We start from the raw sequence: 12,669 nt of genomic DNA, 5'->3' as shown, positions 1-12,669 counted from the left end.
GTGTCTTCCAAAAACTGACAATAGGACTGGGAGTTGAGCTTGACGCCATCCTCAACCCGAAAAGGTCCCACAAGCTCATCTTTGATGATACCAGCCCATACCAGTACCCCACCTCCACCTTGCTGGCGTCTGAGTCGGACTGGAGCTCTCTGCCCTTTGCTGATCCAGCCACGAGCCCATCCATCTGGCCCATCAAGACTCACTCTCATTTCATCTGTCCATAAGACCTTAGAAAAATCAGTCTTGTGATACTTCTTGGCCCAGTCTTGACGTTTCATCTTGTGTGTCTTGTTCAGTGGTGGTCGTTTTTCAGCCTTTGTTACCTTGGCCGTGTCCCTGAGTATTGCACACCTTGTGCTTTTTGACACTCCAGTGATGTTGCTGCTCTGAAATATGGCAAAACTGGTGGCGAGTGGCATCTTGGCAGCTTCACGCTTGACTTTCCTCAGTTCACGGGCAGTTAGTTTGCGCCTTTTTTTTTTCAACGCGTTTCTTGCGACCCTGTTGACTATTTTGAATGAAGCGCTTGATTGTTCGATGGTCACGCTTCAAAAGCTGGGCAATTTTAAGAGTGCTCCATCCCTTTGCAATATATGTCACTATTTTTGACTTTTCTGAGTCCGTCAAATCCCTCTTCTGACCCATTTTGCCAAAGGAAAGGAAGTTGCCTAATAATTTTGCACACCTGATATAGGGTGTTGATGTCATTAGACCACACCCCTTTTCATTACAGAGATGTACATCACCTGGTATGCTTAATTGGTAGGAGGCTTTCAAGCCTATGCAGCTTGGAGTAGGCCAACATGCATAGAGAGGGTAATGTGGTCAACATACTCATTTGCCTAATAATTCTGCACTCCCTGTATGTGCTCATTTTGAATTTGATGTCAGCAACACATTTCAAGAAAGTTGGGACAGGGGCATATTTACCACTGTGTTGCATCACATCTACTTTTAACGACACCCGGTAAACATTTGGGAACTGAGGAGACCAATTGCTGTAGTTTTGAAAGAGAAATGTTGTCCCATTCTTGCCTGATGTACAATTTCAGCTGCTCAACAGTTCGGGGTCTCCTTTGTCTTATTTTGCACTTAATAATACACCAAATGTTTTAAATGGGAGACAGGTCTGGACTGCAGGCAGGCCAGTTTAGCACCCAGACTCTTTTACTACAGAGCCATGCAGTTTTAAAATGTGCAGAAAATGGTTTGGCATTGTCTTTTTGAAAGAAGGAAGGCCTTCCCTGAAAAAGACTTTGTCTGGATGGTGGCATATTGCTCTGAAACGTGTACAGTATATATCGTTCAGCATTAATGATGCCTTTCCAGATGTACAAGCTACCCATGTCATGTGCACTAATGCACCCTCATACCATACCATCACAGATGCTGGATTTTGAACTGTGCACTGATAACAAGCCGGATGGTCCCTCTCCTCTTTAGCCTGGAGGACGTGGTGTCCGTGATTTCTAAAAAGAATTTCTACTTTTGATTCGTCAGACCTCGGGACAATTTTCCACTTCGCCTCAGTCCATTGTAAAAGAGCTCAGGCCCAGAGAAGGTGGTGGTGTTTCTGGATATTGTTTATATCTGGTTTTAACTTGCATTTGTGGATGCAGTAATGAACTGTTTTCACAGATGATGGTTTTCTGAAGTGTTCCTGAGCCCATACAGCGATTTCCACGACAGACACATGTCTGCTTTTAATGCAGTGTCTCCTGAGGGTCTGAAGATCACAGGCATCCAATGTCAGTTTTCAGTCTTGTCACTTGCATACAGAGATTTCTCCAGATTCTCTGAATCCTTTAATGATATTATGGACCATAGATGATGTGATCCCCAAATTCTTTGCAATTTTACATTGAGGAATGTTATTCTTAAATTGTTGCACTGTTTGCCCACGCAGTCTTTCACAGAGTGGTGAACCCCTCCCCATCTTTACTTCTGAGAGACTCCGCTTCTCTGGGATGCTCTTTTTATACCCAATCATGTTACTGACCTGTTGCCAATTAACCAAAATAGATTTTTTTTTTAAAGACTTACACAACTTTTTCAGTCTTTTGTTGCCCCGTCCCAACTTTTTTGAAACATGTTGCTGACATCAAATTCAAAATGAGCACATATTTTTCAAAACCAATAAAATTTCTCAGTTTCAACATTTGATATGTTGTTCTTGTACTATTTTCAATGAAATGTAGGGTTTCCATGATTTACAAATCTTCACATTCTGTTTTTATGTACAGTTTACACAGTGTCCCAACTTTTTTGGAATTGGGGTTGTACATCCACGTTTCTGTAAAGCTGTCTTTTTTAGATCTGTATTGTTAAACGCGCTATACAAAAATGAATTGAAATTGTTTTGAATTTTTCAAGTTTAAGTACAGTTCGTGACTGTGAGTGTAGAAGATTCAAGACAACTGAAACGTTATATCACGTGAAATAGATGATGGAAGGGGAATTAATTGATCATTTCCTATGAGAGTTGTATGTAATCATTATTATTACAGAATAATATCTTCTCGCCTTAATGATGCAACCAGTATTTTCAGAGCCAGAGTAATGTTTCAAAGTAGCAGAGATTGCACATAGCAGAGGTACACATTCTTTACTTAAGTAGAAGTACACATACTTGTGTTTTAAAAAAAAAAATCTCTGGTAAAAGTAGAAGTACTGATTCAAAATTTTTACTCAAGTAAAAGTACAGGCTCTGAAACATACTCAAAATATAAATGTGTAATCCCAATTCCAAAAAAAGTTGGGACGCTGCGTAAAATGCAAATAAACAAAGAATGCAATGATTTGCAAATCTCATAAACCCATTTTCTTTTTCAACCCATTTCTATTACACAGATAACATATATGTTTAAACTGAGACATTTTACCATTTCATGAAAAATATTAGCTCATTTTGAATTTGATGTAAGCAATAAATTTCAAAAAAGTTGGGACGGGGCAACAAAAGGCTGGAAAAGTAAGCAGTGCTAAAAAGAAACGGCTGGAAGAACATTTTGCAACTAATTTGGTTAATTGGCAACAGGTCAGTAGCATGATTGGGTATAAAAAGAGCATCTCGGAGAGGCAGAGTCTCTCAGAAGTAAAGATGGGCAGAGGTTCACCAATTTGCAAAAAACTGTGCCTACAAATTGTGGAACAATTTCAGAATAATGTTCCTCAATGTATAATTGCAAAGACTTTGAATATCTTCTCATCTACAGTACATAATATAATCAAAAGATTCAGAGAATCTGGAGAAATCTCTGTGCGCAAGGAAAAAGGCCGAAAATCAATATTGGATGCCCGTGATCTTTGCGGCGCTCAGGCAGCACTGCATTAAAAGCAGGCATGATTCTGTAGTGGAAATCAGTGCATGGGCTCAGGAACACATCCAGAAATCATTGTGAACACAGTTCGCCGTGCCATCCACAAATACAGGTTCAAACTGTATCAAAGAAGAAGCCATATGTGAACATGATTCAGAAACACCGCTGTCTTGTCTGGGCCAAAGCTCATTTAAAATGGACTGAGGTAAAGGGGAAAAGTGTCCTGTGGGCAGACGAATCAAAATTTGAAATTATTTTTGGAAACCATGGATGCTGTGTTCACCAGACTAAAGAGGAGAGGGACCATCCGCCCTGTTATCAGCACTCAGTTCAAAAGCCAGCATCTCTGATGATATGGGGTGCATTAGTGCCTATGGCATGGGCAGCTTGCACATCTGGTAAGCCATCAATGCTGAAAGGTATATACAGGTTTTAGAGCAACATATGCTCCCCTCCAGATGACGCCTTTTTCCGGGAAGGCCTTGCATATTTCACCAAGACAATGCTAAACCACATACTGCATCTATTACAACAACATGGCTTCGTAGTAGAAGAGTACGGGTGCTGAACTGGCCTGCCTGCAGTCCAGACCTTTCACCAGTTGAAAACATTTGGCACATCATGAAACGAAAAATACAACAAAGACGACCCAGGACTGTTGAACATCTAGAATCCTATATCAGGCAAGAATGGGACAACATTCCTCTCCTAAACCTCCAGCAACTGATCTCCTCAATTCCCAGATGTTTACAGGCTGTTGTTAAAAGAAGAGGGGATGCTACACAGTGGTAAACATGGCCCTGTCCCAACTTTTTTGAGACGTGTTGCTGCTATCAAATTCAAAATTACCGTAATTTTTTCTTAAAATGGTACATTTTCTTAATCTAAACATTTGATATGTTGTCGATGTTCTATTGTGAAAAATATATGGGTTTATGACATTTTAGAAATCATTGCATTCTGTTTTTATTTGCATTTTACTCAGTGTCCCAACTTCTTTGGAATTGGGGTTGTAAGAAGTCTCCCTTTGAAGAACATTTCAGCTGGCCATTTCTGTGAAAAGCTAACTCAACCTCGTGTAGTAATATTTTATAATTACATTAAAATTAGGGCGGCACGGTGGTGTAGTGGTTAGCGCTGTCGCCTCACAGCAAGAAGGTCCGGGTTCGAGCCCCGTGGCCGGCGAGGGCCTTTCTGTGCGGAGTTTGCATGTTCTCCCCGTGTCCGCGTGGGTTTCCTCCGGGTGCTCCGGTTTCCCCCACAGTCCAAAGACATGCAGGTTAGGTTAACTGGTGACTCTAAATTGACCGTAGGTGTGAATGTGAGTGTGAATGGTTGTCTGTGTCTATGTGTCAGCCCTGTGATGACCTGGCGACTTGTCCAGGGTGTACCCCGCCTTTCGCCCGTAGTCAGCTGGGATAGGCTCCAGCTTGCCTGCGACCCTGTAGAACAGGATAAAGCGGCTAGAGATAATGAGATGAATGAGACAATAAAATTAAAATGTAGGGAGCAAAAGTAAAAGGTTTCAGAAAAATAAATACTCGGGTAAAGTACAGATACCTGAAAACTTTCCATTAGTATGGTAACAATGTATATGTACTTTGTTACTTCCGATCTCTGCAGCATAGTTCGATATAGAGTTCTCATTTCTGTCTCTCGTTCTCTGTCAGGTGGTGAGCGGGGAGCCTCAGCCGGTGGTGTTCACAATCCCGATCTTTGAGCCCATGCCATCACAGTACTACATTCGTGCTGTGTCAGACCGCTGGCTGGGCTCTGAGGCCGTGTGTATCATCAACTTCCAGCACCTCATTCTACCTGAAAGACACCCCCCACACACAGGTGCGTATCATATGGATGCAGAGATGCACTGATGGAGTAAAGCACTAGAGGGCAGTCATACAAGTATAAACAGTAAATTTCTATGTTCACCAACTTTGCCCTTTATTTTTATCATTAATATCTGGACTCATTTTGTTGTTCTTCACACTGGTTTGTACAGAGCTCCTGGACCTACAGCCACTGCCCGTGACAGCGTTGGGCAACAGGGAGTATGAGAGTCTGTATAAGTTCACCCATTACAATCCGATTCAGACGCAAATCTTTCACACACTCTACCACACTGACACCAACGTGCTGCTCGGTGCACCAACCGGCTCAGGAAAAACCATCGCGGCAGAGATGGCTATCTTCAGAGTTTTCAACAAGTACCCTACTGCTAAGGTCTGTGCTTCCCATACTGTTGATTCCTTTCATTTGGCACCCATCTGTGTTTGAGAGTGTATCAGCAGCAGAATTGTTGGTTAAATTGGATGAAAAAGATCGTGAAATGTCTCCAAGATTTAATCTCACACTGAAAATATGAGGGAGATCTTTCCAGATAGCACGCACACATCAACACGCATGCAGTTTACATCTCAACACTGTCACAACAACCTTTGTTTGCTAATTGTCAGCACAAATTAATCTTCTACCTTTAGCCGTCCTTGAGGATCATGTGTGATTTAAACACATCAGTGTTGTAAGACAGCATCCCATCATGGTAATGAGTTAACCGTTTGACTTAATTGAAGTAAATTTATTCTAAAGAAAAAAAGAAGCAAAAAAATTTAAACGATGTCAGTGTAATCAAAATTGTTGGTAATACACTGATCAGCCATAACATCAAAGCCACCTGCCTAATATTGTGTACAGTAGGTCCCCCTTGTGCCGTAAAAACAGCTCTGGTCTGTCAAGGCGTGGACTCCACAAGACCTCTGAAGGTGTGCTGTGGTACCTGGCACGAAAACATGAGCAACAGATCCTTTAAAGGGCATATCCTAGACCAATTTCGGGGTTTTTTTTATAAGAAAGTATGTCCCTTTACACACTCATCCAGAAGGGTAATTTTGCACAAGGCCATCTGTCTACAGCAGAAAAAAATAAAATAACAAAACGCGTCTGGAAAAATCCCAAGAGAGTCTGGAGCCAGAGTCGCGACGTTACCTGCGGAAGCGCCAGCAGGCTGCGAGAGCTTGCACAGTTTCAGTGTAGACCAAGCGCTCCCATTTCTCTCTCATTGTCCGGTCTTTTGGGAAACGATGAGTACTAATCCCATCAAGATTGGTGTTGCTACACCCTCCTACGATACATCTGTTAACCATTTTAATAATTACATGATAACGTTGAAGAAATTTGCAGAAAACCACCAGGTCGTTTTCTCATAAACAAACCAGCGCTGACGTAGGATTCAGAAGGAGGCATCCCGCACACGACGTCACGAAAATCAATGTTTGCCGGGAAATCCAAATGCCAAGTTTTTCCAGAGGCGGACCAATTCGCCTCAAATGGCTTGATTTCAACTGAATTTTTCTGGTATTGCGCGAGGTAAAAAAATTGCACAAAATGCAAAATGTTACAGATATTTGACCAAAGTTTAATATAAAATCGGAGAATTACATTGATCTTGCTCCTGAATTTACCCCTGATATGCACTTTAAAGCTGGGCGACCTTTCGATTTCATAAAATCTGTGAAATTTAGTTCCCTCTGAAATTTGGTCATTGTGCTATGTTTATTTCTGTAATATCTCATAAAATATCAGGCCATTCTGTGGCTGGGAAATTATTTAATTTGATGAGATTCCCGAGCAAATAATGTGCATGAAATCGCTCACTTCACGCAGTCAAGCAGGCAGAGGAAGTCCGTGTGCGCATGCGCAGGTTTACCTTGACCGTGCACTGGCAGTTCCATCATTCTGTCGCTAAAAAAACAGCTGATCACACCGAGGTCTGCCGATATTTATTAGTTTGGTCCTGTGTTTCCTTTCCTTCGCAACATAACGTCTTTTCTTCTCGCTTTCCGTTACTGTAGTCGGTCGTTCAGGTTTCATTCACACACTCGCGTCCTCCATTTTTCTCTCCTGTTTCAAATTTGTATCCCACAATGCCTTGCGCGAACGGGGAAAGCTCACCACGTGATGCATGATGTAGTGTCTTGAATTGGGTCATGATGAAGCAGGAAAAAATAACGGAGAATTTAGGGCCACGTGAGTCTAAATTCATTATTTGTTCTTTTTTTTTTTTTAAAAACCAAATAAAATTGGAAGTATGTGATTCGATTTCAGTAGCTTTCGGTCCACTAAAGAAAAATAATTGGGTGTCAGGGAAAATTCTTTTTATGACCTACACTTGAAAAATCTGAAAGGCAGTCTAGCTTTAAGTCTTGTAAGTTGTGAGGTGAGGCCTCTGTGGATCTGACTTGTTTGTCCAGCACATCCCACAGATGCTCGATCGGATTGAGATCTGGGGAATTTCAAGGCCAAGTCAACACCTTGAACTCTTTGTCCTCCAACCATTCCTGAACCATTTTTGACCCTTCCCACCCGCCCCACTGTGAATTCGAGCTTCTACCCTCTGGGAGGCGTTTTAGAGTGCCCAACGCTAATAAAACATCTTTAAAAACTCCTTTGTCCCAAAAGGAATAAGGGCGATAAATAATACAGGGATTCTTACTTAATTCACCCCAGTCCTTTTTACTGGTCTGATTACTTATTTATTATTATATTTATGATATTTATTACAGGGCGGCACGGTGGTGTAGTGGTTAGCGCTGTCGCCTCACAGCAAGAAGGTCCTGGGTTCGAGGCCCGTGGCCGGCGAGGGCCTTTCTGTGCGGAGTTTGCATGTTCTCCCCGTGTCCGCGTGGGTTTCCTCCGGGTGCTCCTGTTTCCCCCACAGTCCAAAGACATGCAGGTTAGGTTAACTGGTGACTCTAAATTGACCGTAGGTGTGAATGTGAGTGTGAATGGTTGTCTGTGTCTATGTGTCAGCCCTGTGATGACCTGGCGACTTGTCCAGGGTGTACCCCGCCTTTCGCCCGTAGTCAGCTGGGATAGGCTCCAGCTTGCCTGCGACCCTGTAGAAGGATAAAGTGGCTACAGATAATGAGATATTTATTCCTTTTCAGCTATTTTATTCTTTTAAACACTCTTTTGAGTGCTAATGTATTTTTTATAATAACTTAGTTTTCTCTTCTTCTGTTTTTACAAAATGCAGTGCTTGAATGCTTGAGTTGTGTATTGTGATTTTAATGCTTGTTTAAATGTCTGTGGTGAAACTGAAGACAAGTTTCCACATTGTGGACAATAAAGTATTCGTATTCCTGAACCATTTTTGCAGTGTGGCAGGGTGCATTGTCCTGCTGAAAAAAGCCACTGCCATTCAGGAATACCGTTGCTATGAAGGGGTGTACTTGGTCTGCAGCAATGTTTAGGAAGGTGGTACATGTCAGAGTAACATCCTCATGAATGCCAGGACCCAAGGTTTCCCAGCAGAACAGTCCAGAGTATAACACTGCCTCTGCTGGCTTGCCTTCTTCCCATAGTGCACCTTGGTGCCATCTCTTCCCTTGGAAGGCGACACACACACACACTCTCAGCTGTCCACATGATGTAAGTAGGTGCTTCCGGCAGTGAACGGGTCAGCATGAGCACTCTGACCCGGTCTGCAGCTACGTAGCCCCATACACAGCAAGTTATGATGCCTTTCTATCATATCCAGCATTAATTTTTTCAGCAATTTGTGCAACAATGGCTCTTCTGTGAAATTGGGCCAGAGGGGCTAGTGTTTGTTCACCACGCAGCGATCAATGAAATCAATGAACCTTGGGTGCCCATGATCCTGTCCCTGGTTCACTGGTTGTCCTTCCTTGGACTACTTTTGCTAGGTACTAACCACTGAGAACACCCCGCATACCAGGAACACCCCACAAGAGCTGCCGGTTTGGAGATGCTGTCATTCAGTCATCTAGCCATCACGATGTAGCCCTTGTCAAAGTCACTCAGCTGCTTACACTTGCTCATTTTTCCTGCTTCCAACACATCGATTTTCAGAACTGACTCTTCTCTGGCTGCTTAATATATCCCCGCACCTTGACAGGCGCCATTATAATGAGATAAAGTTATTCACGTCACCTGTTCGTGGTTTTAATGTTATGACCGAACGGTGAAAGTTGTAAGCAAGTCTAGATTTGCCACACAATTTATATTCAGGTTATCAACTGGAAGACAGATGTACAGTGGCATGCAAAAGTTTGGGCACCCTTGCTGAAAATGTCTGTTACTGTGAATTAGGGCTGTAACGAGACACCCAACTCACGATTCAATTCGTATCGCGATTTTTGACCCACGATTCGATACGCCCACGATTTTTTTTTAAATGTTTTTTTAAAGTAGTAAATTTGACTTATTAACATTTACTTACTTACATTAACTATTTAATAACAAATAATTCAGACCACTGCAGAGAATGAGTAATATGTATGCAAAAATGAACAAATGGATATCCAAAGATTGTTTTATTTCTCAAAATAATACTGTTGAGCCGGAAGCTCTGTTTTTTTTTTCGGTTCTGAAAAAGTCATTTTTCCAAATCGTGTAAATCCGTTAAGATTTTTTTGGGGGGGTGGCTCTCTCACTGTCTCACTCTCATAGGGCCAATGATTTTCTGTGATCGTGGAAAACAGATGGAAATTACGGAATTTTTATGGTGAAACATTGCTCGCGTGTCAAAATGTAACTGCCGCAGAAGGCTTCCGCCCAAGCAGACATGCCTTCAGTCTTGCCAGATATTGCTAACGTTTTCCACCCCAAAATATGTTCAAAACCAGCCAAAAAGCACCTAAACCTGCCCAATCTGGCAACACTGCAAGCCTTTCCGGTCAAGTGATTGTGATTGGCTTGTGGCACACCTATCCAGCCAATGAGCTGCTTGTTTACAGATTCGCTCCCCGCGTCGCAACCAGAATGGCGACCGCTTAAAAGAAATGAATGCTCTGCCAGTGGCGAGTGTGGACGTTGCGTGACTCGCAGAAGATTGTTGCAGGTCGGCGAAAAAACGACTTACTAATAGATATAAAAAAATAAAAGTAATTTAAGTAAGTTTAAAATGTAATTTAAATAAAAAGTAAATTATTCATAAATTGAAGTTTGGAAGCGCCTCTGTTTTTGGGCTGAGGAGAAGTTTGAAAGGGTGTACCGCGATTCTGCCTTCTTGTATCGCGATATGGATCGTGGCTCTGCGTATCGCGATTTCGATTTCGATACGCATATCGTTACAGCCCTACTGTGAATAGTTAAGTGCGCAGAAGATGAACTGATCACCAAAAGGCATAAGGGTAAAGACGACACATTTCTTAAATATTTTCCGCAAGATTACATTTTTATTTCCATCATTTACAGGTGTAAAATACAAAAAAATGTAAAGGACCTGAAGCAAAAGTTTGGGCACCTGACATGGTCAGTACTCAGTAACACCCCCTTTGGCAAGTATCACAGCTTGTAAACACTTTGTAGCCAGCTAATAATCTTTCAGTTCTTACTTGGGGGATTTTTGCGCATTCGTCCTTTCAAAAGGCTTCCAGTTCTACGAGTTTCTTGGGCTGTCTTGCATGCACTGCTCTTTTGAGATCTATCCACAGATTTTCAATGATGTTTAGGTCAGGGGACTGTGAGGGCCAGGTTGTGCCTCTTGAGGTATTCCATTGTAGATTTTAAGGTGTGTTTTGGATCATCGTCTTACTGTAGGACCCATCCTCTTTTTAACTTCAACTTTTTTACAGATGGTGTGATGTTTGCTTCCAGAGTTTGCTGGTATTTATTTGAATCCATGCTTCCCTCGACCAATGAAATGTGCCCTGTGCCACTGGCTGCAACACAACCCCAAAGCATGATCGATCCACACCCATGCTTCAGAGTTGGAGAGGGGTTCTTTTCCTGGAATTTGGCACCCTTTTTTCTCCAAACATACCTTTGCACATTGTGGCCAAAAAGTTCTCTTTTGATTTCATCAGTCCACAAGACTTGTTTCCAAAATGCATTAGGCTTATTTAGATGTTCATTTGCAAACTTCAGACGCTGAATTTTGTGGCTAGGACGCAGGAAAAGTTTTCTTCTGATGACTGTCTCATGAAGGTCGTATTTGTTCAGGTGTCGCTGCATAGTAGAACAGTGCACCACCACTCCAGCGTCTGCTAAATCTTTCTGAAGGTCTTTTGCAGTCAAACAGGGGTTTTTATTTGCCTTTCTAGCAATCCAACGAGCAGTTCTTTCAGAAAGTTTTCTTCATCTTCCAGACCTCACCTTGATCTCCACTGTTTCTGTTAACTGCCATTTCTTAATAACATTACAATCTGAGGAAACAGCTACCTGGAAACACTTTGCTATGTTCTTGTAGCCTTCTCCTGCTTTGTGAGCATCAATTATTTTATTATTCAGAATGCGAGGGAGTTGCTTAGAGGAGCCCATGGCTGTTGATTTTAGGGACAAGTTTGAGGAGTCAGAGAATTTATACAGCTTTGAAATCTGCATCATCTGACCTTTCCTAACGAAGAATTTGAACAAGCCACAGCTCAATAAGCTAATTAAGGTCTGGAACTTTGGTAAAAGTTACCTGAGAACTCAAATGCATTGGGGTGCCCAAACTTTCACATGGTGTTCCTTTTCTTTTTTCACTCTCCAATTGTACAAAACAAAAATAATACACAAATCTTACAGAAAACGCTGAAAAGAAATGTGTCATCTTTACCTTTATGCCTTTTGGTGCATCTTCTGCTCACTTAACTATTTACAGTAACAGACATTTTCAGCAAGGGTGCCCAAACTTTTGCATGCCACTGTATTTTGTGCTACAAGTGCCTATATCAGCCTTTTCTAATTCATTAGCTATTTTTCAACTACATTAACACTGCGAAAAAAATGATATCTTAGCAAGTGAAAATATCTTAAATAGTTGAAACGATCTGGCATTTCCGATTAGAAGAAAACAAGACACTAATTCTGAGATTATTAAACCTGGTTCTAGATTGCAGCCAACTGATTCTAAGATGTCTTATCAAGTAAAAATATCTGTCCATGCAGCAAGATCATTTCACTAGTATTAAATAATTTTCTCCTCAAATTCAGTTTTCAATTTTTTTGCAGTGAAAAAGTTACGTTTCCTCGTACGCGTCTTCCTATTTCTTAAAGGACCCATGGCATGGTGGTTTGTTGATGCTTTAAACGGGCTCGTGGAGGTTTCCGGATGTTATATCCGCAGGCTTTCTCGAAATGAACCCTCGGCACGTACCGGTAGATATAGCCTCCTGGGAGAAAGCCCCATTTCAGTGCTTTTCCCAGTGCGTCGTTTTGCTAATGAGAAGCAGGAGGCGGGGAAGGGTAGAGGGTGGGGGCGGGTCTTATCATTAATATTCATGACATGTAAACGTGTTACCTCTGATTGGCTAACAGCACTGTGATGCTACCTCCAGTGGGTCAGAACAAGCAGATGTGGGTGTCTTACTATGGTGAGAGAGAAGGAACAAACCGTGAAGGGAAA

General features: G+C 41.9%; 1 protein-coding gene across 3 annotated transcripts in view; it reads left to right on the top strand.

The window, feature by feature from the left end:
- ascc3 (activating signal cointegrator 1 complex subunit 3) overlaps window positions 1–12,669 on the top strand; it is a 395,456-nt gene that overhangs the window by 321,863 nt on the left and 60,924 nt on the right. For all 3 annotated transcript variants that reach the window (XM_060922147.1, XM_060922146.1, XM_060922145.1), the window contains exons 24-25: window positions 4,991–5,159; window positions 5,320–5,540. In XM_060922147.1, coding sequence (XP_060778130.1) covers window positions 4,991–5,159; window positions 5,320–5,540 — 390 coding nt within the window. The remainder of the gene's footprint in view (window positions 1–4,990; window positions 5,160–5,319; window positions 5,541–12,669) is intronic.

This window comes from Neoarius graeffei, chromosome 5 (assembly GCF_027579695.1).
Source record: "Neoarius graeffei isolate fNeoGra1 chromosome 5, fNeoGra1.pri, whole genome shotgun sequence".
In the NCBI taxonomy this organism is placed as follows: Eukaryota; Metazoa; Chordata; class Actinopteri; order Siluriformes; family Ariidae; genus Neoarius; species Neoarius graeffei.
The sequence above is the reverse complement of the archived record's forward strand: the minus strand, read 5'-3'. Positions and strand labels throughout refer to the sequence as shown.